Source organism: Erpetoichthys calabaricus, chromosome 3 (genome assembly GCF_900747795.2).
Source record: "Erpetoichthys calabaricus chromosome 3, fErpCal1.3, whole genome shotgun sequence".
Classification (NCBI taxonomy): domain Eukaryota; kingdom Metazoa; phylum Chordata; class Cladistia; order Polypteriformes; family Polypteridae; genus Erpetoichthys; species Erpetoichthys calabaricus.
In genome coordinates this window covers 165,885,460-165,911,411 of record NC_041396.2, presented here as the reverse complement: position 1 = coordinate 165,911,411, position 25,952 = coordinate 165,885,460, and the positions used below count along the sequence as shown (strand labels likewise).

General features: G+C 37.3%; 1 protein-coding gene across 2 annotated transcripts in view; it reads right to left on the bottom strand.

Annotated features, from left to right (window-relative positions):
- Positions 1–25,952, bottom strand: part of LOC114649383 (interphotoreceptor matrix proteoglycan 1) — a 176,159-nt gene that overhangs the window by 99,198 nt on the left and 51,009 nt on the right. For both annotated transcript variants that reach the window (XM_051925550.1, XM_051925551.1), the window contains exons 3-4: positions 15,186–15,352; positions 4,089–4,123 (exon numbers count right to left, since the gene is read on the bottom strand). In XM_051925550.1, the coding sequence (XP_051781510.1) occupies positions 4,089–4,123; positions 15,186–15,352 (202 nt within the window). The remainder of the gene's footprint in view (positions 1–4,088; positions 4,124–15,185; positions 15,353–25,952) is intronic.

Here is a 25,952-nt window from a genome sequence, read left to right as displayed (position 1 = left end):
CTTGCATTCTGTCCAAAATAAGTGCTTATGTCCCAGAAGGACAACCTGGCATCTTGCATTCGCATAAGTTTCCGTGCTCAAACTCCAAGATCTGGAAACATGGATGTTACTATCTTTATTTGGTCCCCAAGTGGGCAATAACTGCCAGGACTCACTCAATTAGGTTACCTTTGTGGGCACCTTTTATATACACTCTGGGGAAAGTCTAGGGTGCGTTACCCACATACATCATTTACAAATGCGCTGCTGTTGTAATGATTTACACACTCTACTATGACCAATCCATCCTGCAGATTTCGGACCACTATGATGCATTTTTCCCAATGTTGTAATTTTAATGGGTAGCACTGGAGATGGCATCCCTAAATTCAATTAATCTGTGCTGTACATTTCATTCATTTTAGAGTCCCAAGATCCTAGCAATGGTCCTGTCACACATCCTTGCTATGGGATTGCCTTCTGGGACAACAGAGGGTGCTGTCACTGATGGTGTTATCTCCTTCTTCCCTCACATTGTCGAGAAGATGTCCAATGAGGACAACCAAGTAACAGAGACCCCGTTCCTTCAGCCCTAGACAGTATAAGACTAGACATTCCTAGAAGGCGGCGTTGCATTTTGGATTAGAGCAACCAGGTGTATGGTGCTCTACCAAAACCCCGACCCAAGTTCTATGAAGTACAAGTGATCAGGTCTATCTTGACACATGGGCACACTGGGCAGTTGCCTGGGGGCCCCTCAAGCATAGGGGCCCTATGCTAATCTATGTATGTTGTGTCTTGCTGAGTGGTTGTGTAGGCAGGGGCCCCAGTGCACAGCTTTGACCGGGGGCCTATAATGCTGTTACGACGGCCCTGCAAGCGATACATTAATCTAGGCAATGGCCAAGAATTGCCTATTTCTTTTCTGTTTTTTTCTTCAGCATTAAATGGCTGGCACCCCTACTCTCTTTGGGACTCATTCCATTTGACATAGTTCATTTTCTTCTGCAAAATGATAAGCTGCTCTATGTGATCGTGAAAGTTATTTTTTTATCAATGTTATGTTAAATACACTCAAAACAGACTTATTACAAATATTATTCAATGTTTTTTTTATTAGAACATTCCTCTCTATTTTTCTTGTAAAAAATAATTTGTCAATAGATTTTAACTGCGTAACTTAGCTGATCATCAAGGGAACATGGAATCATTAAGAAACACCCTAATAGTAAGACACTCGCAACTCATTTAACTGTATTACAAATTATTTTTCTACTCTTCAGTGATTTCTTGTGTGCTTTTTCTGTTGTTAATTTGTACAAATTTATGTTGACTTGAGACTGTTAATGAGTAATTAAAGGTTTTTAGTTCAGTCAATCATAGGCCAAATGAAGCTGAAATAATCTTCCAGCTTTCAATGTTTTGCTTTCTTAAAGAAAAAAAAAAAACAAAGATGCTCCTTTAAAAATCAAATTATATGAAATAAAATATATTGAAATAATTAAAAGGGGAGTGGGAAGATATATTTAATTTTTAACCCAAATGAATTACTAGTATACAATGGCTATTAAAATTTAAGTATTATAGGCAGTCTTCTAGGAACACTTTCTGTGTATCCATCTATATGTATTAATCCATCTGTGTGTTTATGTGTACTATTTCTGCATTTATAAAAAAAATAATAAAAAAAAAATAAAATAAATTATACTTGTATTTTACCTTTTCACAGTGTTCTTCTGCACCTACACTCAGTGAAGAGCACTATACAAAAATAAACTGAATTGAATTTAAGATACTATATTTTCAAAGAAGGATTAAACAAATACTTCTGGAATCTAGATTCCTTTGCAAGGCAATATAATTGTTCGAATTTTTCTGAATGTAAAACAGATGACAACAAGCTCCTTTTCTAAAAGGAATAGGCAGAAAATAGCCACTACTGAGGCAGAGGACCAAATTCAAAAGTCAAAAAAAAAAACAAAAACAAAAAAAATCGGTAGTGATCTCCTCTAGACTTTCTCATATGCTCAGATGTGGGGAAGGATATTTGAAGAGTAAACCGCATGACAGTGATTCAATTTTTATATTATGTACATTAAAGAAACATCAACAACAAATGAAATCAATAATATATTGAACAATTATTATAAAAAGTAAAGTTGAATAAATCTGCATTATTCAGCAGCTGCATGAATAATAAAGTACCACTTTTAGTGGAAATAGCTCAAAATTTGATAGAAATCTACATTTTGTTTCTAATACTTGTATGCAAAATTTGATTGGCCTAACTGAAAGCATTCTCAAGTTATCGTGTTTACATACACACAAACACAGACAGACACACAGACATAATTCCAAAAATGGTATTTTTGGACTCAGGGAGGTCTAAAATGAAATTGAATTTTTGGATGATTACAATATTTTCCCTATACTTCGTATACGAGAAAGTAATGCATCAAAGCTAACCTGTTACTTTATTTAGTTTACAAGTCATTAAAAAATTACAGGTCTTAATGTTTGGAGACTGATCAATGCAAGCAACCATCTTATATACATTATGATTGCCACCAGGATTTCACAGCACAAATGGCACATACAGCAATTGGACACACAAAATCTACAGTTCATATTCTAACCCTTTATTTTTTAAGTTTATGAAACCTTTCCACATTCAGGCTTTCCACATCGTATTCTGTACTTGCCAGTACATTTGTGCCTTCCTCAATGTTCTTTTTCTTTTTGCTAATAACGGGTCAAGGTGCATACTTTTTATTCTGTTACATTTCTTTGCCTTTCACCATTACCTAGTTTCCAATATTTCTAAACTTTATCACATTTGCCATTCTCTATATACTGTCTTTTGCATCATCCAGTACATCTTAATAATTCTCAGTCTCCTTTTGTGTTTTTCCCCACCAGTAAATTTTACATGCTGTTGCAATTTAAAAAGTGTCAAACTTTGTTTTTTCCTAGTTCATCCTCATTGCATTGATGAGGAAGATGTGACAAGTAATAAAGGGGACATTACCACTCCTACTGTGCACATTTATATAGGCTAGTCCTTTAGCTAATAGTGTCTGGTACACAATCCCAGTCAGTGGATAGATAAATAGTTAGACAGATAGAAAGAATTGGCATAGGAAAAAAGCCTTGGTTACAATAACAAATAATCTGCTTCAGGCTGCTGATTCAGGATTACTAAGCATTCTTATCCTTCTTGATCTTAAGTTCAGCATTTGACACTATTTGCACACAGTTTTATTGGTACGTCTGACTTCAATTTGTTATAACTGCTGCTGCCAATTAATGGTTTCAATCTTACTTAACTAACACATTTCAATAATTCAACTAAAAAACAATTTAACTGTTACTCATTATGTACCACAGGGATGTGTAACCCTGCAAAATCCCCACCTCCCTTTCCGGGTTCAGTTATCATTTTTGCATCATCATGGTATTCAATCTCATTGTTATGCTGATGACATCCAGCTTTATGTTCATATATATATAGTAGATTCAGACTTTCAAGAGTTAATAAATATAGATGGAGGAATATTCAGTTGATCCTTTTTTCCTTAGTTGGCAAAGTAGATAATGTATCTTAATTCTTTATTTAAGTTTTTCAAAGAGATTAGGCAAGAAGTAGCACAGTGTTCCATGCAACATACAGGAAGAGAAATTTAGAGATTAATGTTTATTTTGTTCTGTTTTTTTTTTTTTTTTGCATAGTAAAAAGCAAATAGCAAGAGTGTTTGATAGCTTTGAATTTCCCATTTTTTATGAGGTGGTGACATATTTAGGGAAATTAAAAATATCAACAGAATAAAAAATAGGCTAAGCGGGCTCAAAGAAAGTGTACTTGTAGAAATTTTCTGTCAAATTCATATTTGCTAAACATAAAATTTTACTTCGAATACATAATTCTCTTTTTTCAAACAGAGCACCCTCGATTATTCTTGATGGATATTACTAACCTTTAAAGAAAAACAAGGAAGAGGAGAAAAATAAAATAAAAGCAAACTTTTTAAAGCATTATGATTAATTTCACCTCAAAGCTAATTATTTAAAGAGATAAGAAAATATTTTATTTCTTATAGATCCGTACTTACCATTCGTGTAGTTTCTCATCCCTCATCTGCACTCTCTGCAAAAAAAAACAATGATAAGTTGACTTAATTTATAAATTGTATAAATATTAATAACATATTATTTATTGGGCGGCACGGTGACGCAGTGGGTAGTACTGCTGCCTCGCAGTTGGGAGACCTGGGGACCCGGGTTCACTTCCCGGGCCCTCCCTGCGTGGAGTTTGCATGTTCTCCCCATGTCTGCGTGGGTTTCCTCCGGGCACTCCGGTTTCCTCCCACAGTCCAAAGACATGCAGGTTAGGTGGATTGGCGATTCTAAATTGGCCCTAGTGTGTGCTTGGTGTGTGGGTGTGTTTGTGTGTGTCCTGCGGTGGGTTGGCACCCTGCCCGGGATTGGTTCCTGCCTTGTGCCTGTGTTGGCTTGGATTGGCTCCAGCAGACCCCCGTGACCCTGTGTTCGGATTCAGCGGGTTGGAAAATGGATGGATGGATGGATATTATTTATTTGTAACTAATTCATTATATGGTCCTTTGTGACTTAATTCTTTGAGAATTTCAGAATCCATTAACTTTATATTATATTAAATTAACCATCAGTAACTTAGTTATTTCTTTGAAATCTGTACTTAATTAAGCATATTGTATTTTGACAAAATATTTGCAATAATCCAAAACATATTACAGAAAAAGCTTAGGTTACATGATTTAAACTTTAATGTGAGCCTGAAAAAGAAGAAAAAGAATGCAAAAATTAGCTTGATTCAAGAATGACCTGTGGTATGGAGCAATACAGTTGGAATCTCGTTATAACGAAATTCATGGGACCACAAACATATTTCGTCATAATAGAAATTTCGTTGTAATGAATATCTGGAAAATATGTACTGTATACTATTGAGACCAGGGTCACCGGCAATTTGCTATCTCTGACAGCAGCACCACAAGGATAGCTCCATAGCTGCTCTGCCACATTTCATAAACAGTAAACCAAGGGCAAAGCAATTCATTGTCCTCTGCAGGAACAGGCTTATTGCGTAACATGCTTGTCACACGACATTTAGAACATTTAACACTGGGCTTTGACCAGCTCTTTCCTCACACTCTCCTGGTCTGGTAGTGGTCTGGCAGTGATTGTGAGCCGCTGGTGTTCTATTAATCTGAAGATAGGAGCTAAAGCAGGATGATTGCCTCTGTGTTGTGACTCCTATCTTGTATGCTTGAATGAAGAAGTATCAGCTCCTGTTTTGAATGAAGACTCGAGACTGTACCTGTATTTGTGTTTTTACTTTTTTTCCTTAGTTTAACATTTACAGCTGAAATTACCTTATATTGTGAAAGATAATAAGCTGCCAAAATAATGTTTTTAAATATTTTCCCTCCATCTCTCCTTCTCTCTTTCACACTCTACCAGAATTGCTAGTTGAAAGATCATACTCTCTTGGCTTTTAATATTTGACATGTGCTTGGCACCCTGCCTGGGTTTGTTTCCTGCCTTGTGCCCTGTGTTGGCTGGGATTGGCTCCAGCTGACCCCCGTGACCCTGTGTTCGGATTCAGCGGGTTGGAAAATGGATGGATGGATGTTGTATTCTGTCAGCTGAAGGACAGCTTGCACTTATTCTGTTGTGCTGTCATGGATATCAAGTATAATCTTAAGCTTTGACATGGCATACGCTATCTTTTATTCTCCATCTTTTTATATACAGTGTCTATGTATTGTGGTGGATTACCGGTTTCCCATTCTGGCCCTCACCCCCAGGCCGCCAGGAGGAGCTCTCCCGACAGCATGATCGTGCCCCGAGTTCCCGCAGGGCCTCATGGACTATGTAGTGTTTATACACAGCCCTGCTGGATACCTTGGGGGCCGCCGGGAGTCGCTGTAGGGGGGCTCGTGGGCTCTTATGTGCCCTATAACCCGGGAGTAAGTCACGGTCACGTGACAGGAAGGAACGACGTGCTCCCGGGGTGAAGAAAAGGACTGATTACCCTGACCCAGAAGGAATAAAGACTTGTGGGGTTTGAACAGGAACCACTTCCGGGTCAGGGGGTATAAAGGACTCCGGGGAAAGCCCAGACATTGAGCTGAGCTGGGAGGTAGGGTGGCAAGTGTCTGGGTGAAGAGGATTGGTTTGAGAGAGTTATTGTGATTTAAATGAGTAGTGTGGTGTGTAGAGTGCTTTGTGCACGTGACAAAAGAAAAATAAATAGTTGTTACACTTTTACTTCGTGTTTGGAGTGGTACCTGAGGGTGTTAGAGGTGGCTCCACGCCTCTACTGTTACAGTATATACACACACATAATCATAATCACAGATGCGGTTTCTGCAGTTTTTGTGGCTATCCATACACCTACTACTTACTCTTGCATTACTTGTTTTTATTGCATAATGGCTGTTAAGTGGGAGAAACTCCTACACTTTGCCATTCTAAGCTAGTTTTTCTGTTGTCCCCTCAGAACTGATCTGGGTGGCGCTCATAAAGGGTCTCCCTCCTTTTAGACTCCCCTCACCCCCCATGCTGATAATTTCATTATAATGTTTGTCTATTCTTTTGTTAAGCTTTTTATAGGCTTAATAAATTTATAGAGACCATGCCAGGTAGCTGCGGTGGGCTGGCACCCTGCCCAGGATTGGTTCCTGCCTTGTGCCCTGTGTTGGCTGGGATTGGCTCCAGCAGACCCCCGTGACCCTGTGTTCGGATTCAGCGGGTTGGATAATGGATGGATGGATGGCATGCCAGGTAGGGTCCTCATCCAGAATCAAATTTTGTCACATCACAAGATGACAACAGTAATTTTTTTTCATCATAAACATGGATCTTAGTTCACAGAACAGGACAGCATGGCATATAAATCACAGAATCATCAGTAGACAGGAAAAGAAAAAAGCAACTTGAGAACAAAGAAGAAGATGCAAATAAATGTTGTACCTCATAAGCCATCAGTGTTTGATTGATTGTCAGACATGCTTAGTCTAATATGAAGTCTCACTGTGACTGAAAGGACAGTCTTTGGCAAACTGGCAATGTTAAGATTGTTTCTGAACAACTGCAAAATGTTCTGCACCACAAAACATGCTTTCCTTTTTGCAGCTTATCTGTATTTTTCAGATTTGTTTTACTTTCTAAAGTTTTTGTTCATCATTGCAAGTTCTGAATATTTGAGTAAGTTTATGATGCAACACTGCGAATGCAACTAGTTTGAAAGAGATTTAAAGAAGTGCTGTTTCATTATTCCATTATAAGAGCATGACAACAATGTTATTATGCTTTGAATAGTTTCTTTTTTTGCATGTATTGGTACTTACCTTCAAGTGGTGGTTGTCATACTTCTAAATGCTGTTAATGCTCTTAATGTTTTAATTTGTATTTGTGTTAATGTTCCACTTCAAAGTACTAATATTAGTTTTAATCACAATTCATCCTTTATGTTCATTTAAAGTCAAACAGCTACACAGCACAGCAGATTCTGATAAGGAAGGGGTGAAGAACAGACATGTATTCATGGAAATGGGGCCCCAAACAGAATTCTACTTAGGGCCCCAGGAAAGCTAGGATTGGCACTGCAGTCAGGTACTTCCCATGTGCTTGCTTTCTTACACTCACCGTTGTAGATTTTGACACGCGAAAGAATGAGATGTCCAGAAAATGAAATAACCATATATGGTATTTAAAGCTACGAGGATATGATTAAATTTTCTTCTGATATCATAGCAGTCAGACTAACAGTGATATGAAATAGGCTTTAAACTTGATATTTTTCATTCAATTATTTTCTTGACATTGAACAAAGTATTATTTATGGTGTCGACCACAACAATTCTGGGCAATCATCTTTTGACAGAAGATGTTAAAACCTGGTTTTAAAAGCTTTTCAGAAAGACATCATAACACTCTTAAACTTTAATGTTCCTTATTATATAAACTATACTATACTATACTAAAGGTATTATTTGTTAAATGTTTTGCCTTTGAATTGCAATCATTTGGACAGCCATATAGCCTTAACTGTATATTAAATACGTAAAGATGAAGCAAAAGTTTTTTGTAAATTGAAATGAAATAACATAGATAGCCACACAGGTGAAGAACACAAAATAAAGCGAATGATGTATTCTTGTACTGTATGTTAAGTCAATATTTTTTCTAAAGAATAGCTTCATACCTCTCACAACAAATATTAGTCTAAAAAATATAGCAAAGGTTTTTCCTTTTTTCTACTGTACTGTACTGTGCAATTTGTATAGTGTGAGGATGCATATACATTAAATATATTTGTGAAATTAAGTTATTTGACTCTGTGGTGGGCTGGTGCCCTGCCCGGGATTTGTTCCTGCCTTGCGCCCTGTGTTGGCTGGGATTGGCTCCAGCAAACCCCTGTGACCCTGAGTTAGGATATAGCAGGTTGGACAATAACTGACTGACTGACTGAAGTTATTAGACTCCTTTGAGCATATGCCTCTTTGAATTAAAGGAAAAAGGTCAAAATTGTGGTTGTATTAGTTTTTTGGAAGATACTCTGGTTTGAGGACCCTAGACATTTTAGGGTTTCTTCTGTGATGGTTTGGCTAATCCAGAAATAACCCCAGCATGTTAAAGTGGAGGAAAGGCTCCCAGTCCTTTGCACTGAGATGTAAGAGTAAAGAGAAAAGGACCAAGATCATCAGTGGGCTAGATATTAAGTCAACGGATAAGCATAGATCAGAAATACCAGGAAAAGCAGTCAAAACTTGGACTGCTAAGCCAAACATCTGAAACAAAATATGTGGCAAAAAGGTCCTAATAATGACTTGCTTTAACTACTGCCAACAAATTGGTTTTAGAGCTGAGAAAATGAGCACTATCATTGTATACAAGAGAAGCAAGATGACATAAAGTGTTACTTGACTTCCATGTCCAGTAATGGGCCTAGCACAGTAAATATTATGACTGCAGCTATGCAATGATTGACATAAAAAGGCAGCAACCATACCAAAGCTAAGTCAGCAAGAGGCCAACATAACCTACCATCAGACTTACTAGATATATATATTTACTTTGTTTGAGACTCTAATGTATATAACATTCTTGCTTTGTGAAAAGACTATTTTAAATCTTATCATGAAAAAGTTCATTTAAGTTAAGCTCTGCCTTTTGAACTGGCCATTCTATAACAGAACGTGTCCTATTACCTAATACAGTGCCACTTTCTTGCAGGCTGTATCATCATGGAAAACACTTTTCTTTTCATACTCACTGTAAACTTTAGTTCTTTGTTATAAGGAAGTATATACTGCAGTCTAACTGTAATATTATATAACACCGTCACCTGGAGAAACCACAGGTAGAATCTGAAGGCAAGCTGTTATTCTATTCAATATAATTTAAATGTATTAAAATACAGAGAAGCACAGGCAGAAGTACTACATAAAATATACGACACAGACTCTTGTAGCTGCAGTGGTTTATACGATGGTACTTCAGTCCAGGTGGCACACTTCTTCATTACACAGACTCTCTAGAGACACACAACAGCTTATGTAATTCTCAGATGTAAAGAAGGAACACATTCTCAATCTAGATTATTGTCTGCTTTTTTTATGTTTTCTGTATACTGCAGGACACATTGGGCACTGCCCATTCTAATAGGCGTTAGTGGCACAACTGGCTTGTTAAGAAAGCAAATATAACAGGGATGCAGGCATCCAGTTGTGCCTTCCCCCAGTTACATTCCTAACTAAATGAACACCAGCTTGTACCAGGATCTGTCCGTACTTCATCTTATAGAGGAGAGAGAGGTTAGGAGCACATGCTGATACAGCACATTGCCACACCCACCACATGACAAACCAACTCAGGATCCCAGATTAGGACCTGAGTGCAGCCATGCAACAGTTGACACCTCAGCACCACACTAGTTCAGATGGAATGGAACAGTGTGAAGTTTTTTTATGGTGGCTGGAGTGCCAATTCTGCCACCAACCCCCAGGTTTTTTCCCTGCAGGTTGGAGGGCACACATGCAGGGCTGGATGTAGATTAACGTCATACCCAGGACGTTCATCTTATAACAAAGGTGTAAATCAAATGTTGAGCTGATATCTTTCTAGAGGCCCCTCTGAAGACTTCTTGAGCCAGAAGGTGTGTACTCAAGAAAGAACAAAGAGCTATAATTCAAGGAATGACAACTCTGATGGACAGAAAAACTTGCCTATCAACCGCTTTGTGATTTTGTAACTAGAGGTGACTTGAATCCAGTCAGGACAAGTTATATATTCCCTTAGCACTACTTACACTCATTTTACCTGAGATACTTAATGGACAATGTCATTGAAATCCCTGGGGAGTCTCTCGGGGCACCCTCTCTGTAATGCTCTCAGGGCGAGGGAAATCTACAAAATGACTTTATGAAACCTGCTCTCTGAAACTAATCAGAGATCTTGGGGGAGGTGAAATTGACAATCCTCTTTTCTTTATGGAACTGAAAGCAAAGATCCAGTTAGAGAAACCAAAACTGTGGGCTACTGGGGGATATTCTTTGGACACCCCCTGGAGATTCTTTTGGGGTACCCTCTCTGGGATTCTGCCAGGGAGGGAAAACTCTCCAAAATGACTGAAAATCTCTGAAACCTGCTCATCGAAACTAAAATGATTTGCCATTCTCTGTTTAAGGAGTAGAGAACTGACAACCTCTTTTAGTAGAACCATCTTGAAATGTCATATGAAAACATCAGGAACCTACCCAGGTTGTACAAATCTTTCTGTTGCTTATATTTGCTGTTATTGGTTATTCTGCAAATAAATAGGATTTTCAAGTAAAGGTTTAAACTCAATGTCTCTGTCTGAATTGATTTTTAGTGAAATGAGAAGTTATGATTTACCATTCTCTGTCTAGTTGTGATCCCTTAAGGGCTCAAAAGGACTTGGTAAACTGGGTGGAAGCAAAGGAGTGAAAGAGTTATAAGTAACAGGTATATTGATATGTCATCCCAATATGTCATTAAGAAAAGAAACATAGAGTTTAGTTGGTAGCCTACCTTTTTGTGTTAGGTGCGTGTCATTACCGATCTGATAACATGAATAATCATTTCTATACAGATTTTTTTTTCCAAAAATGTACAAGATCTTTTTTCTTTTGACTATTCATTTCCTCAGAATTCCTTTGTCTCTTTAGCCTGTTTATATTGTTGAGGAAGGAACATGTACATCAAAAGCAGGAAAAAGAGCCTAGAAATCCTTAAATAGGATTCCTGGCTGTTAGCTGTTGGAGTAAGTTTAGAGAATATCCACATCTACAGTAGTTAACATCATCTTGATTCTAAATTTTCTTTGTTTGTAGACTGTCCTATAGTATCCTTATCAATTCAAAAACCTATGTCACCTCTATAACTTTCAAGAATCACTTTACAAAATTCCTAGCTCCACCAAATATGTTAACTGGATTACATTTGGTAACTTTAAGAAAACTTTAGATACAGCTTTTCTTCTTCCATCCACAAATGACTTTTTCCACATGGTAAAAGAGAGCAGACACTAGGAGACAAATGTTGAACAAACTTCTTTTAAGAGAGTATGGTCCTGAACAGAAAGTAGTTGGTATATTTTGTTGTAGAATCTTATTAACTTTGGCCTTAATGTAATTGTCATTTTTGTTATATATTTTCTACCTCATTTTATCAGATATTAAGCCTTTATCATTTATGAACATTTTTATGTTGTTGATACTGTATTACTATCACTAGCCTATGTGAGACATGCATTTCATTTAAACTTGAACTTACTTCACTTGCTGGAAAATGTATTACTTAGTCACCTTATTGGCTATTTTCATTGGTCTTTTCCAAATGAAAATTTCATTGCTGCCTGTCTGATCTATTTGACTTTTAAGCTGTGTGCTCCAAGCACTTCCTAACACTTTCCTAAATCTTTTCTTGTCACCTCTATAAATGTACAATTAACACACCTTGCTTATTTCAATAAATGCCACCTGTTAAGAAGAACAAAATAGATTGTGCTAGTATTAAAAAACCTTAAAACATTCTCCAGCCCATCTTAGAGTACACCAAACAAAGCGGTTGATGGGTTAGGAGTGATTGTGGCACCTAGGCTATCTGATAGGCATTGAAAGATTTTTGTCCAGAATGATCACTTTGAGAGGAGACTGGAAGCATTTCCCAGGTTGACATTAAAAGAAAGCAGAGGCAGTGGGTGGGGTACACTCTTGGAGGAGGAGGAAGGAGGAATTGTGATTGAATTATTTGTGTGTCTGTGTCTGTGGAAGGGTGAGGTATTACTGTATCTGTGGTTTGGGGCTCTCTCGCACCCCCTTGTGGTCACAATTAGCACAGTTGGAAGGATTTCTGGCCATCAGCTTGGCAAGGACCTGCAAAAGTATTTTATTGTAACCAGAACCCTGACTGTAATCCTACATTTCCAGCATTGACACCTGTCCCAGGAATGGGAAGAAGATCTGTCAGAAAAGCAGACAGTTGGGGAAATAACCAGTCACCGTGGCGAAGCATTGCAATATGTGAAGACAGCTGGCCAAATACCGGGTCAATGACTGGGATCCGTATGTGCAAGAAAAGCTTGCTGGGAGGAACTCTGAATGACCACTTTGACAGAGCATTACTCGCCACAGACAAAAACGAGGTACATAATGTCAAAGGGTCAAAACCACTTTAAAGGACCATCTGTTCTATGTTTCAGCTTACCGATCTGAAGGCCGCAAGGCACAAGTAGACCGGGATGACAAGAACGTCGCTTTTAAACCCCTGACTGACTGAGCTGTAAGTGACTCTCCTTTCTTAACCGAAGATGATAAGAGGTACAAGAATTCAATTTTTAAAACAGAACAGTCCGGCCCAGAAAAGGGACTTCCACACTCTTTTTCCCACAATAGCATGGAAAACTCGACTGCGCATGCGCTAGACCAGCACTCACCAGACTCACAAAGCCAGGGCAGAAACACTGGAAGATTCTCCCGAAGAAAAACAAGGCCAAGTAGACCTATAGGAGCTGCGAGAATAATTAAAGTTGCTGATGACGCTTCTGTCTGTATTTGATACCATACAGGCTGCGATACACAAGATTGAAGATGTCATCAAAGCACATCTGGAGGCACTGAGTAATTATTGTATGTAAGGCTTTCAGACCTTGGAGCGCTGTCTGGGGTGGATTTGGCCATACAGGTAAACATTTCCTGTATGGTACAACATACAGGAACGTAGTGTGAACTAATCCCCAGGTTTCCTGAGGCGAAGCAAATAGCACTTGGTCCTACAATTATAGTGTCCCATAGTCGGACCTTGGGTTAGGGAGGTGGTTACCCACACCAGTGAGGACCACTTGAGTAGAGAAAGGGGGACGCAGTGTGAAGGGATCCCAGATTATCTTGAAGGAAACGGAGGAGCACATGCTTCTACAGGGCAATGAGATGTTAGAAAGAAGCAACCCTAACTGGTAATCAAGGCCACACAAACAGTCAAGGGTCCCTATTTATCTAATAGATGGTCCCAAACATTCCAAGGGCCACAGAATAAGACAAAAAATCCAAAGCAACCAATCCGGTATACCAGCTGGAGTCATAAACATTTTAATAAAGTGGAAAACAGATACATTATTCAAATATGGAGACACAGCCACCTTGCACTAAGTCATATGTCATCAGTTGCAGGCTATAAGTTATTGCGAAATACAGCATAACTAAACTAGCTTAGAAAAAAAATGTGCCAGGGAAAAATGGTCAAGTACAAGGACATACACAGTAGGGACAATTGATTACAATGGATGTAAGAACAAAAAGCCAACAGAAAGTCAGAAGGATGTACATATGGCACTTAAATGGTATTTTAAAAAGTTTATTATAAAAATCAGAAGCGAAGAAGAAAGGGACATGGGTGGTGATCTTGCTCACATTGATGTTAGTGAGATACCAGAAGCTTTTCCCTACCTCCTCCACAGCATACAAGAATCCTACAAGACACCAATGTCACTCTGAGATGGCTGAGACATTGGTAAGAATAATTGCTCAACATGTGGCATTGGGATTGAATAATATAAAACTGTGTTGTTTTGGTGTTTGTTATTTCCTCACTGATGCTTCTTACCAGAAGTTAATAAATGAATAGGTTAAAAATCAGGGGCAAATGAGTACTGGGGAACTGGAGTGGGTAAGGGGAGATGAGAGGTAGTGTGATTTTGCGAGGTAGCATGGAGGGTAAGTGGATGAGCCAAAAGAAGGTTCTTGTTCTGTGGTCTGTTTATTTTGTACTTACAGTTATCTCTTACATTTATCCTGCTCTTTTTTGTTTTAAAGATAATATGTTCCTATTACTTGTACGTGACTAATTAACTGGAAATAACGAAAAATAATTCAAAAAGTGGAAAAATGACAAAACTGAAAGTTAATGTAGAAATAAAAGGAGCTGTGTCACTGAAATCAAAAAAGTGCTATAAGTATCTTCTAATCTTGAAAGATGAAATGCAATTAATAAATCCATAATGTTTTCAAAAATGCAACTTTCTAATTAGGTTTGTTTCTCCACAGCCCACATAAACAGTATGTTAGAGGGAATGGCAGTCTCGTAAAGGGTGAAAGTGGCAATGTGCCGAGAGTGTAATGAGAGAATAGAAGGTGCTCTGAATATTGAAGATCTAAAGCAGCAGTCTGGGGATGGAGGGGTGGAGAAACAGACACAAGACTGGAAGATATGAAGACAGGTGTCAGATGCATCCCTGAGGAAATTAAGAGTGCAAATTATTTGTTCCACAAGATGATACAAGAAGAAACTGACAAGAATGCTGAAAAATAAAATATTACCTTAAATTCCAGAGTTTTTATTGTCCATAATTGTTTAGTTAAAAATTAAATTATGTCTGTATATATAAACATTTATTTGTATTTATGTATGTGAGTGTGCATTTAGAAGCTTCCTTAACCAAAAGCAAGTAACAATAACCAAATTACAAGCTTTAAAGACATCAATGGCAGTATTGTATTTAACTGCATGAGTACTGTTCATGAAAAATATTTATGGTTATGAAAACAAACATTATTTGTTTTTTCATTTGTAGAATTTATGGTTTATCTTGTTTATAGCTACAGTAGTAGTCATTTATATTCAAAATATAAAAAGCAACTTACCCTTTTAACCATATCAAGATGCTCTTGAGACATGCTGAAGTTTTTTGCAATATCGGAAATGGTGAGAAATTCCTTTTGGCATGTAGTGACCCAAATCTGGTATTCTGCATTTTCAGGGATTCTGTCCAGAAAAACCCGGAATGCTTCCCAAATGGCTTCCTGGCAAACTGAACAAAACTGCATATTTTTAGATAATTTTAATTTGGATTTTTTACTCTGCATTAAATATCATTGTTATCATATTATTCTTCCTTCATGTCACCATCAGTAGCTGTATATTGTGGTTTTGTTTGCTTTGCAATTAATTGTATCTTTAATGGCATAAAATGGGAGAGATATTGGGTTTTTTGCAACAAACACTAAAAACAAAAATTACAAGTACAGTATATAATTAACCTAAGGTAATTGTATGTATTAAAAACCTATTTTTTTAATATGGCTTTGTTTTAGCTACATTTTTGCTTTATTCCAAATAGACTTTTTGGGCATAGAACTATGATTTCTTCTGGGATCCACAATCTGTACTAATCCCCACTATTCTCTGCTGTCTTTTCAGATTCTTCTGTGGCGGTGATTAGCACCACCACCACCTGATCAGGTCACCATGCAGCCCCCTGTGTTGACATAATGAAGGCGGGGGTTTCAGCTGTTCATAAGACCAACTTCACCATCTGAAGCGTGAAAAATAGGAGGACTGAGCTAGGAACATTTATGTTAAATAGAATGCCCAGTGGGGGCTGGGGTGGTCTTTTGGCCTTAGGATCCCTGCAGATTTTTTTTTTCTGTCCTCCCAGCCATCTGACCTTACCTTTTCTTTTTTATACTTTTTCTTTCTTTATTATTTAACATTTTTTCATGAATTGTTTTTTTTTTCTTATAACTTTTTCTTGGTCTTCTTGTAAAACATTTTGAGCTACATTGTTGTATGAAAATCCATCCATCAATTATCCAACCCGCTATATCTTAACTACAGGGACACGGGGGTCTGCAGGAGCCAATCCCAGCCAATTCAGGGAGCAAGGCAGGAAACAAACCCCGGGCAGGGCACTAGCCCACCGCAGGGCGCGCGAACACACACACACACAGAGGACAATTTGGAATCTCCAATTCACTTAACCTGCATGTCTTTGGACTGTGGGAGGAAACCCACGAAGACACGGGGAGAACATGCAAACTCCACGCCGGGAGGACCTGGGAAGCGAACCCAGGTCTCCTAACTGCCAGGCAGCAGCACTACCCACTGCGCCACCGTGCCTCCCTGTTGTATGAAAATATGCTATGTAAATAAATGTTTAAGCTGTATCTATAAAGTGTAAACCGTTCAATACAAATATATTGGAAAATGCAAGATTTAAGAATAGATTAGAAATAACATTTTAACAGCAACAGTTCAGCACTATTGACAAAAGAAATAAACATAATATCAAAATATATCACAGTGGGTGTCCATGGATGTTAATAAATGATGTAGCTATTGTCACATAGTATTTAAAGACAATAAATATATTATTAATACAGATTGTTATTTATTTCATTGACTATTGTATGGCATTGAGAGATGAGCATTAATGTCAATATGTTGTTGACTATGGTGTGCTTCAGTAAGGAAATGTCATTCTGAAATGCAGTTACTTTGACCACTAAATTGCATTATAAACAAAGGTAAAAGGTAAAAAACGTCCCAAAAATGTTGTTGCAATAAGGAATTAGAGAATAGTGGAGAAGCTGCAATTACCATGATAGCAGAGTCTTTGGATGTTTTCGGTTCTTATCCTATTTTGTTGGTATATTTTACATCCTTGCAGTTTGGATGTTGTTACACATTTTTTATCCCAGTACTCATCTGTCTTTTATTAAACACACACAAGTGGTCTTCTTTGCTGAAGTTGTGTGACACCATGCACTCGGTAAATCATTATAGAATATTCTGCCTATTTCAATGCAAAGACATTCTGTCTGTATTTAATACAAACACAGGTGGCCCAGTGTGTTTACAGGTCTATAAGTCAACAGCTAACATTTAAAAATTTTGCTTTTAATAATTTAGTAATGCAGTGCATTTCGTTACAATGCATTAATGATGAAGCTATCCTATAAAGGTTTCACTTACTTTAAGTACATTAATCAAGAAAAACTTTAGCCGGAGTGAAGTCCCCATTTTTCTGCCATTTAATGTTTACAGAAGTAGGGAAAAGTATAAGACAAAATTGTGGATGCAATTAGATTTTTTGTTGTTGTTTTATTTAGTTTTATAGGCAAACACAAAATAGACTTCAACTGTACAATAATCCGGAGTTACAATAAATGGTGATGAAAATCATTTGTCCTACCATAGGCATGTAACACATGATGGAAGAGGAATTTTCCTTGTCCTAGTTATAATCCCACTTTTGTATATTTTTACAGTATAGTTACATAATCAAACCAAAATCAATGACACACACATAATACATTACATCTATGGAAATCAAACAAGAAAATGAGTTCTGTACTTATGCTTTTTGTGATTGCAATTGTTAGCCCCAAGTGTAATGTGTGCAATAGATGTGCTGTGATGTTTTAGGTTTTGCTGTTTCAGTATACAGCCAGAACTAGTGGTGATAGTGTGGTTTTTATTCTTCTGGTAGGTTTGAACTTAATTTATTTACCTTGTTCAGAAAGATATGGAAGAAGATGATCTGCTGTGGCAACCCCTAACGGGAGTAGCCGAAAAAAGAAGAAGAAGTTCAGTATATGTTGTAGACTGCCTTTGAATATTAAACATAATTAAAAGGTACAGCATTTATATTGCTTTCGTTCAGTTTTTTCAGTAAGTTGATCGTTTTTATTGCACCTGCTGATTTATTCATTTAACAAATAGTTAAAATTGTGTTCTTATGACTTTCTCTCATGCTTTGTGGTCATGCATTCTGTTTAAGTTGCTTCATTGACCATTTAGATAGATAGATAGATAGATAGATAGATAGATAGATAGATAGATAGATAGATAGATAGATAGATAGATAGATAGATAGATAGATAGATAGATAGATAGATAGATTTATTGATTAAAGGGAGCTCGGCATCAATAAGGACATGTTTATTAGATCAAAAAGTATATTTAATACTATAAATTCTGTGTGCTAAGGTACCAAGACAAAACATCTATTCTTTGTAATTCTTCACTTGCATTTCAGCTTGACTTTCTCTCTCTGCTTGTTCTATGTTTGCCAGTGATTACTATCTGTATTGAAAATATACCAGCAACACTACTCAGGTACTGGTCAGCAAACAGCCTGGTGGGGGAAACCATTATGTCACAGAACTCATACATGCACACCAGACTTATGTCAAGCCATAATGACCCGTTGATTTAATTTTTAAGACTTTGGAAAGTAAGAGGAAACCTACAGTATCTAGTGCAGACCCACATGGAAAATATACATGCATTCTATGTGTATATTATTTAATTTAATAAGCTTTTTCACATACAGAATCAAATTAAATTTGTTTTACATTTTGAACAGAAATCAATAAAGTCATTACTTTTAACATCTTGACTTATTTATGCAACGGCATAGTATTGATCCCTCTCATTATTAGTGTTAGTGTCTTAACAAGTAGGCCCTAGTGTCAGAAGTTCATCTTCTGGTTTTGAACACTTTGCTCTTCAACCCTCGAACTTTGTTTTGCCCTTTGATTTTGATTTCTCAGTTTCATTTTGCTTTGAAGATCAAAACCCAACAGTAGGACTGCTTGTTAAGAAGGTAACAAACATCAATAATGACGATTCCATCAATGAATAAACTGAATGTGTAATAGCTGACATATTTATTTGTGGCGTTGCAACAACACATTCACGTTACTAGTACTAAAACATTACATAGATAATTAAAAGCTAGACAGTTAAAATAATGACTGTTTATATCACTTCAGAAGTTAAAACAAATGCAAGGATTCATTCAAAATAATTCTTTGTGTGCATAAGTAGTGGAAAAAATATTATCCTAAACTTTTTGCTTTAAATATAACCAGCCAACCAATGAATTAAAAGTGTTTCAAGAAACACTACTGGTACTCCTTTATACCAGTGGCAGTACGTCATTGTAATACCTCACTGTGACTGCTCTTTTTATCTTGAGCCAAGTCAGAAATTTTTTACTTTTTTCAAGTTTTCTTTCCTTTTAGTCATTCTGATACACTTATTTCCATTTATTTGTGTTTTATTTACCTAATGCATTTGCATTCAAATTAGCATTGGTATCTGTTCTGTTAAGATTCTTTTCAAATCTTATTTGTATTGTATTTTTAAGTCTATGGGAGTACTTTTGCCCATTTTAATTTTTTTTTACCTTTGCACCTTCAGACCCTTTAAAAATTATCATTGTTTATGGCATTGCTTTTCCTGTATGGCTTTGTGCTGATGTAATCTTCTTTTCTTCATTATGTAAAGCACTTTGAGCTACTTTTTGTATGAAAATGTGCTATATAAATAAATGTTGTTGTTGTTGTTGTTGTAATCTTTATTTGAATCTCACATTCATACGGTAAACGTTACAGTGATTCTTTGGGGAATTTCAGTTGATTTGGTATGAAAGCCTCAGTAGATGATGTGACATTTTGCATGTTCCAGTTATAACAGACTTGATGAGAAAATATGAAAGTCATTTGTGTACACTGGCATGATAACCACGGTTGCAGCTAAAATTTTAAAGTGTCAGAATTTTAAGGCATCTAATAACAACAAATTATGTTTTTTTTTAAATCCTGTAGATCATTGTGTTATCTTATTAATATTTAACAAATACATTATGTGAAAGTTGGATTCAGGGTTTTAATGGGGCCACAGTGGTCAACACTGCTGCAGCCCAGCTTTAGAGGTTAATTCCCAGACATTTCACTGTCTGTGTGATGTTTCCACATTCTTCCCACATCTCTTTATTTTTTCTTCCATAAGATGAACATGCATATGCCAAGTCAACTGCCAGCTTTTCATTGGTACAGCATCAAAGAGTGTGATTGTATGCACATGAAAAATGACACATTCTGCAATGCACTGGTTTCTCATTCATGGCTGTGTCATGTCATGCATCTGGTAATATTAGGCTCTGTTTTTTTGTAACCCTTTAATAGACGGCTAGAAGAACAAACTGAGGATTGGTTTCAAGTACAGCAGCAATCTCTGTCTGAAAGCTAAGCAGTGTGTAAGAAAATGAATGTTTCATTAATATCCATCCATCCATCCATTATCCAACCCACTATATCCTAACTACAGAGCCATGGGGGTCTGCTGGAGCCAATCCCAGCCAATATAGGGCGCAAGGCAGGGAACAAATCCCGGGCAGGGCGCCAGCCCACCGTAGTGTTTCATTAATAGCTTGTCTAAAAGGCTTTTCAATTAGACTTTGAGCTTCCCGGTATGCTAAGTACAACTAAAGATTTTTTAACAAGGCTCTTACTATTCTGAAAGACATCAGACACAAGACAGAAACCAAACCTGCTCATGGTATTACTCCATCACTGATATTGAGCTAGTCATTTAACAAAGACATAGTAATTTCATAACTAAAGAAACTTGGCCTGTTTTCACCACACACGTTTCCCCTCTCTTTCCCCTTCTTTTACAAGGTTTCTCCCACCAATAAGCTTCCAACCTTTATGCTCCAAAAACTCTGGTAGTGACAAGCCATTTATATGAACGATATAATAATGTTATAAAAATACAACCAGCTTTAAGTATGTTGTTGCTTGGGCTTATCATAAAAGATTTTAGAAACTTAGTGATTATATTGATTTCTTGTAAAAAAGCTATAATATTATCCATCCATCCCGCTATATCCTAACTACAAGGTCACGGGGGTGTGCTGGAGCCAATCCCAGCCAACACAGGGCGCAAGGCAGGAAACAAACCCTGGGCAGGGCACCTGCCTGCTGCAGGGCACACACACACAGGACAATTTAGAATCACCAATGCATGTAACCTGCATGTCTTTGGACTGTGGGAGGAAACTGGAGCACCTGGAGGAAACCCATGCAGACACGGGGAGAACATGCAAACTCCACGCAGGGAGGACCTGGGAAGCGAACCCAGGCCTCCTAATTGTGAGGCAGCAGTGCTACTCACTGCACCACCGTGCCGCAGCTATAATATTATGATTCATTTATTCTCTTAATTTACATATGAATTTAAAAAAATACAACCTGTCGTATACAGAATACAGTTGTATATGTATACAGTTGACCTAAATAGTACATTTCCTGGGGTGAAGGGAAACCAGAGTACCCAGTGGAAACCCGCACACAAGTAGGGCAAATTTGCACACTCAGGAATGCAGACCTAGGATGCTGTGTCTGTGAGGTGGCATGGCTAACCACTTTAACATAATGCTGAAACAAACTGAACAATTAACTTATATATTTGTAAATAAAGGGCAAGCTATTGTTTTATATTAAAGACTCCGTTCCATTGAACTGAAAAAAAGGCTAAGAAACAGGGTTAATGGCAGCCTGCATTGGGATACATGGCAATCCGGGAGCAGCATTCTTTCAACAAAATGCTTTCATGAATAATGGCAGTGAGCCCAACTTCACAAAAGTAGTATTTTAATATACATTTATTTTTATATGGGTTGCAGTTTTTACTGAACCTTTATAGTGCAAGTGCATAAAAGCTAAAGAAGTAATACCACTGAGTTTTGCATTTCAATAGCTTCTAGGGAGACAAGTTTAAGGAAAAAGCAGATAAAACATAGAAGCAAATTGCTTTCCCTGGACCCATAGGTGGCTTTCAGCACAGACTCGGTAACACCTACTGCTGTGGTTGCCTTTGGATGGAAAAAGGATATGGGCTTCATCGATGAAGGAAGTTGTTATATATTCAGGATTTTTTCAGCAGCAAAGAGAGGTTTTGAATGCAAACACGGAATATTTATTGACTATGTATTCAAGCACAGTGGTGCAGTAATTTGTGCTTTTTTTGTATTGTGTTTCAAGGAGGTTGCTTATTATGTGGCTGCCAGAATTCTCTTTGTTCGTGCTTGGATGCAGAAGACCATTAAAAAACAAATTAAAAAAAAAACAGAAATTAAGCAAGAAGGCTAAATCCATCAAGGTTCACTTACATGCAAGCCACTCCAGAATCAAAGTCTGCATTTCAGTTAAACTTGTTATATAGTTCTCTCCAGATTTTATCAATCTTTTGAATGAATCAGTGCTTCCTGTTTTCCACATTGAATGTCCTTCCTCTAAATTGCCATCAACACCCTCTAGTATGCCATTCACTGTTTAATAAAAGGAATTCTTCAAGCATCTGTACCTGTTTGTGGAACTGAATGGAAGGTTGGAGTTACCAGGAACTTTAGGCATCAGCAGTTACTGACAGAGTCAGATCTTCAGATTACAGTTGCGTACCTATGCATGTGATTGTTATTAAATCTATTGATGGCTTTTCCATAGGCCTGGGGACATCCAAAGGTTTACAGTATTTTGTCTAAAAATGCTGATGACAGTGAACTGGCCAAAACTTTTGTAAGCTGAGCCGTCAGATAGCGTAATGTTCATTTCATTTTTTGACCACTGTGTTATCGTTTATTTAATTAGATATGTCTGTGTCTGTTTCTGAAATGTTCTATGTTATGTTCTGTACTGTTGAAACATTATACTTGTAAATCTTTTAGCACTTTGAGACAGTACAATTAGAATCTTTTCAAATGATATATGAGTATGGCACACTGTTTCTATTGATAACCTCATTGTATTCTTAAGCTTGTGCATTTACTTTTCTTCAGCTGTCCTAGCTGGCTAGCTGGTTAGGGACAGCTAACCGAATGAGTCTGTTTGCTGCTTAAATTCTTTGCTTGGCTTCACAACAAAACATATTTATTGTCTAGTTTGAACTGTAAAATCATATTTTGGTACATAATAAACTAAGTTTTATTGACTCTGAAGTGCACATAACATATAACATATTGAAGACCTTTTAAGACATATTGAAGACTTCTTATTTTTATTACTTCTGCACAAACAATATTTTTATGTTTCAGTACGTATGCTGCATATTTTAGTATTATAGTTTCTTTTTTATGTAGTCATTACTGTCAGTGAAAACCTTGCTCTTTTCCTTTATTACTCCATAATAGCTTAAATGATGAGCCACATGGTAGAAGCAAAAGTTTAATACAAAGACCTGAAGTTATCATACATAACAAAGCGTCTGCTCTACAATGGCATAGAAAACTAATAACCTCAGTACATTTCTGACAAGCTTAACATATGCTTTTTTTCTTCCAATTTTCACTTACTATGAAATCCTAGGTTAGAAAGTCTACATGTTGTCTTCATGGCCTTAAGGAAACAGTTGTAAATGTCTACTATTACAGTAGATGAACTTCCGTGTGTAAATCTGTTGGTTTGCACAAGTCTTTTATATTTTTAATTTGATTCTTATATATAGATGTCCTTCATTGTAATATTGTCCTTCTTTAGGTGGATTAACATGATTTATGAAATGCTCTCTTTTGATATTTTTATTTGCTGAAACGACTGATCCTTACAGAATTTTAATCAACAATTTTTAATCATTACATTGTATTCTTACAATTTAATACAAGTATGAAGTCATATCAATGGATTATTAAAAGCATAAGGAAAAGGACTGAAGGTAAGTAAAGGTTTGACTAAATGTGGCTTAAAGCTTGAGCATGTGTGGGCTGCTTCATCTTAGGAGGAACCATCAAGGTAACTAATAAGATTAAAATGAGGTAAATGTAATGTAATAAACACCCCCTTAAAAAGCGAGAACAAACTAGAGAGAAAGCTCAAACACCCCTATTATAAAGCGGTGATAAAATCAATGGGAAAACCCGTAGCACATCCCTATTAACAAGGGGATGTTTAGAATAATGGAAGAATTAACATGTTGTCACACACGTGCGATTAGGAGGCAGTCAAAGAGCCTAAAGGTGAGTGAACTATCGCAAGATATGGAGTGGTCACGTGGTACTTACCTGAATCTCTTCTCTCCATAGAAAGTCAGAAGGAATTTAATTACCTCCACTTCCAGGTATACAAAATGGCCGAGGCAACATCACTTCCGGCCATCTCCAATGACACCACTTCCGGCTCATCATAATGAGGTCATTTCCGGTTCTTGTCTGATGTCACTTCACGCCAACCATTTCCTGCTTCCATTAACCTTACTGTATAAAACCGGCATTTTCATCTCAGTAAATTGTCAATTGTACTTTTGCATTCAAAGACTTTTGATTTCTTTTTTTTCATATATTGTCTTAGGGCAATATACGGGGACGGTCCCCAAACCTTTATATTTGTCAAGATTTATTTTTTCAAGAAGAAACTTTACAATGTACACAAAGTTACTGGTGGCTGTAGTCAATTGGCTAAGATGATAGAATTCTAAATATTGAGAGTCAGACGACATGATGTATTAGGTACGGAAATGGTAATAGAAAAGTATAAAAGGGAATGAATTGTTTTCTTAATTGCTCACTCCATGGACTGAGACATGTGTGCATATCTATGTGAAAATAAAGAACTGGTTTGCATTTTCATCTGGTCTCTGTGAATGACTTCTTTGAAAACAGAGGAAAGTTTTTTCCACAACGTCCTTCAATTAACTTATGGACTTTTTTTTTTTTTAGTTATTTTCTCATTCTATCAAAAACAAGTTAAACTTGTTCCATAAACTGTATATTGAAAACATATTAGGCATTCACACACAATTTACGTATACATATTCATACCTTTAACTTACAGTGTATTATTGATATTGTAATGCGTGGCAGCAGTTGCATATTACACTAGAAGAAGAAAATATTTTCACGGAGTTCCATTAACCACCCTCTGAATTAGAATCTGTGTTTTCATGATTATTGTTGCCGGCTTATGATAACAAGAAGCTAATAAATAGTAGTTAGATAGAGCAAGCAGTGGTCTAAAGTGATTGGGAGTTGAGTTTGGGATAGGGATGCACAGAGTAAGAAAGGCTTAGGCAGGTTTCACAAGAAATGCATTTTTTTCATTTTGGTGGTGCCTGCAACCCTAAAAGCAGGATTTTTGCAGAGAAATCTTGAAGTGAGTTTAAAAAGTGGAACTTAGAACCTTCATTAAAACAGTTCAACCGCCCTCTTCCTTCACCTCTATGTAACTATAAGGTGATTCTGGTAATTGTGAAGGAGAATTCAGACAGCATCTCCAGAGTATATCATAAAAGGAATTTACCCCTTGATGATTTGGGGAATTATAGCAAATGGGTCTGTCAATTAAAATTTGTAAAATAGACTCAGTATGTGTCCATATATTTTAGAGTGCAGCCAGGGCCTTTGCCTGGCTGGGATGCCTCCATGCTGGGAGGACTGGGGGAGCAAGTGTGGCCAGAGCGCTACCTCACCCGGGATGCTAGATGGCATCCCCCCTGGGTTGCAGCAGTGCCTTGGACTCCCTCAGGGCTTCATGGGAGTTGGAGTTTGGTGCAGCCCTGTTGGGATCCAAAGGTGCTGCGAGGGGGTGCTGCAGCAGGAGCTACTAAGCCCCTTATGGGTAGTTCTTCCGCCACACCCGGAAGTGCTGCCAGAAATGAGTCATCAAGCACCTGGAGCACTTCCGGGTACCCTATAAAAGAAGCCAGAGTCAGGAGGAGGAGCGACAAAGCTTGCCCAGAGGAGTGAAGGAGAGAATTAAAGAAAGAGAAAAAGAGGAAGACAAAGAAAATGACATATTGTGTTTGTGCTGTGCTTTGAACTGTGTTGTGCCTGTGGTAAACGGGGAAGG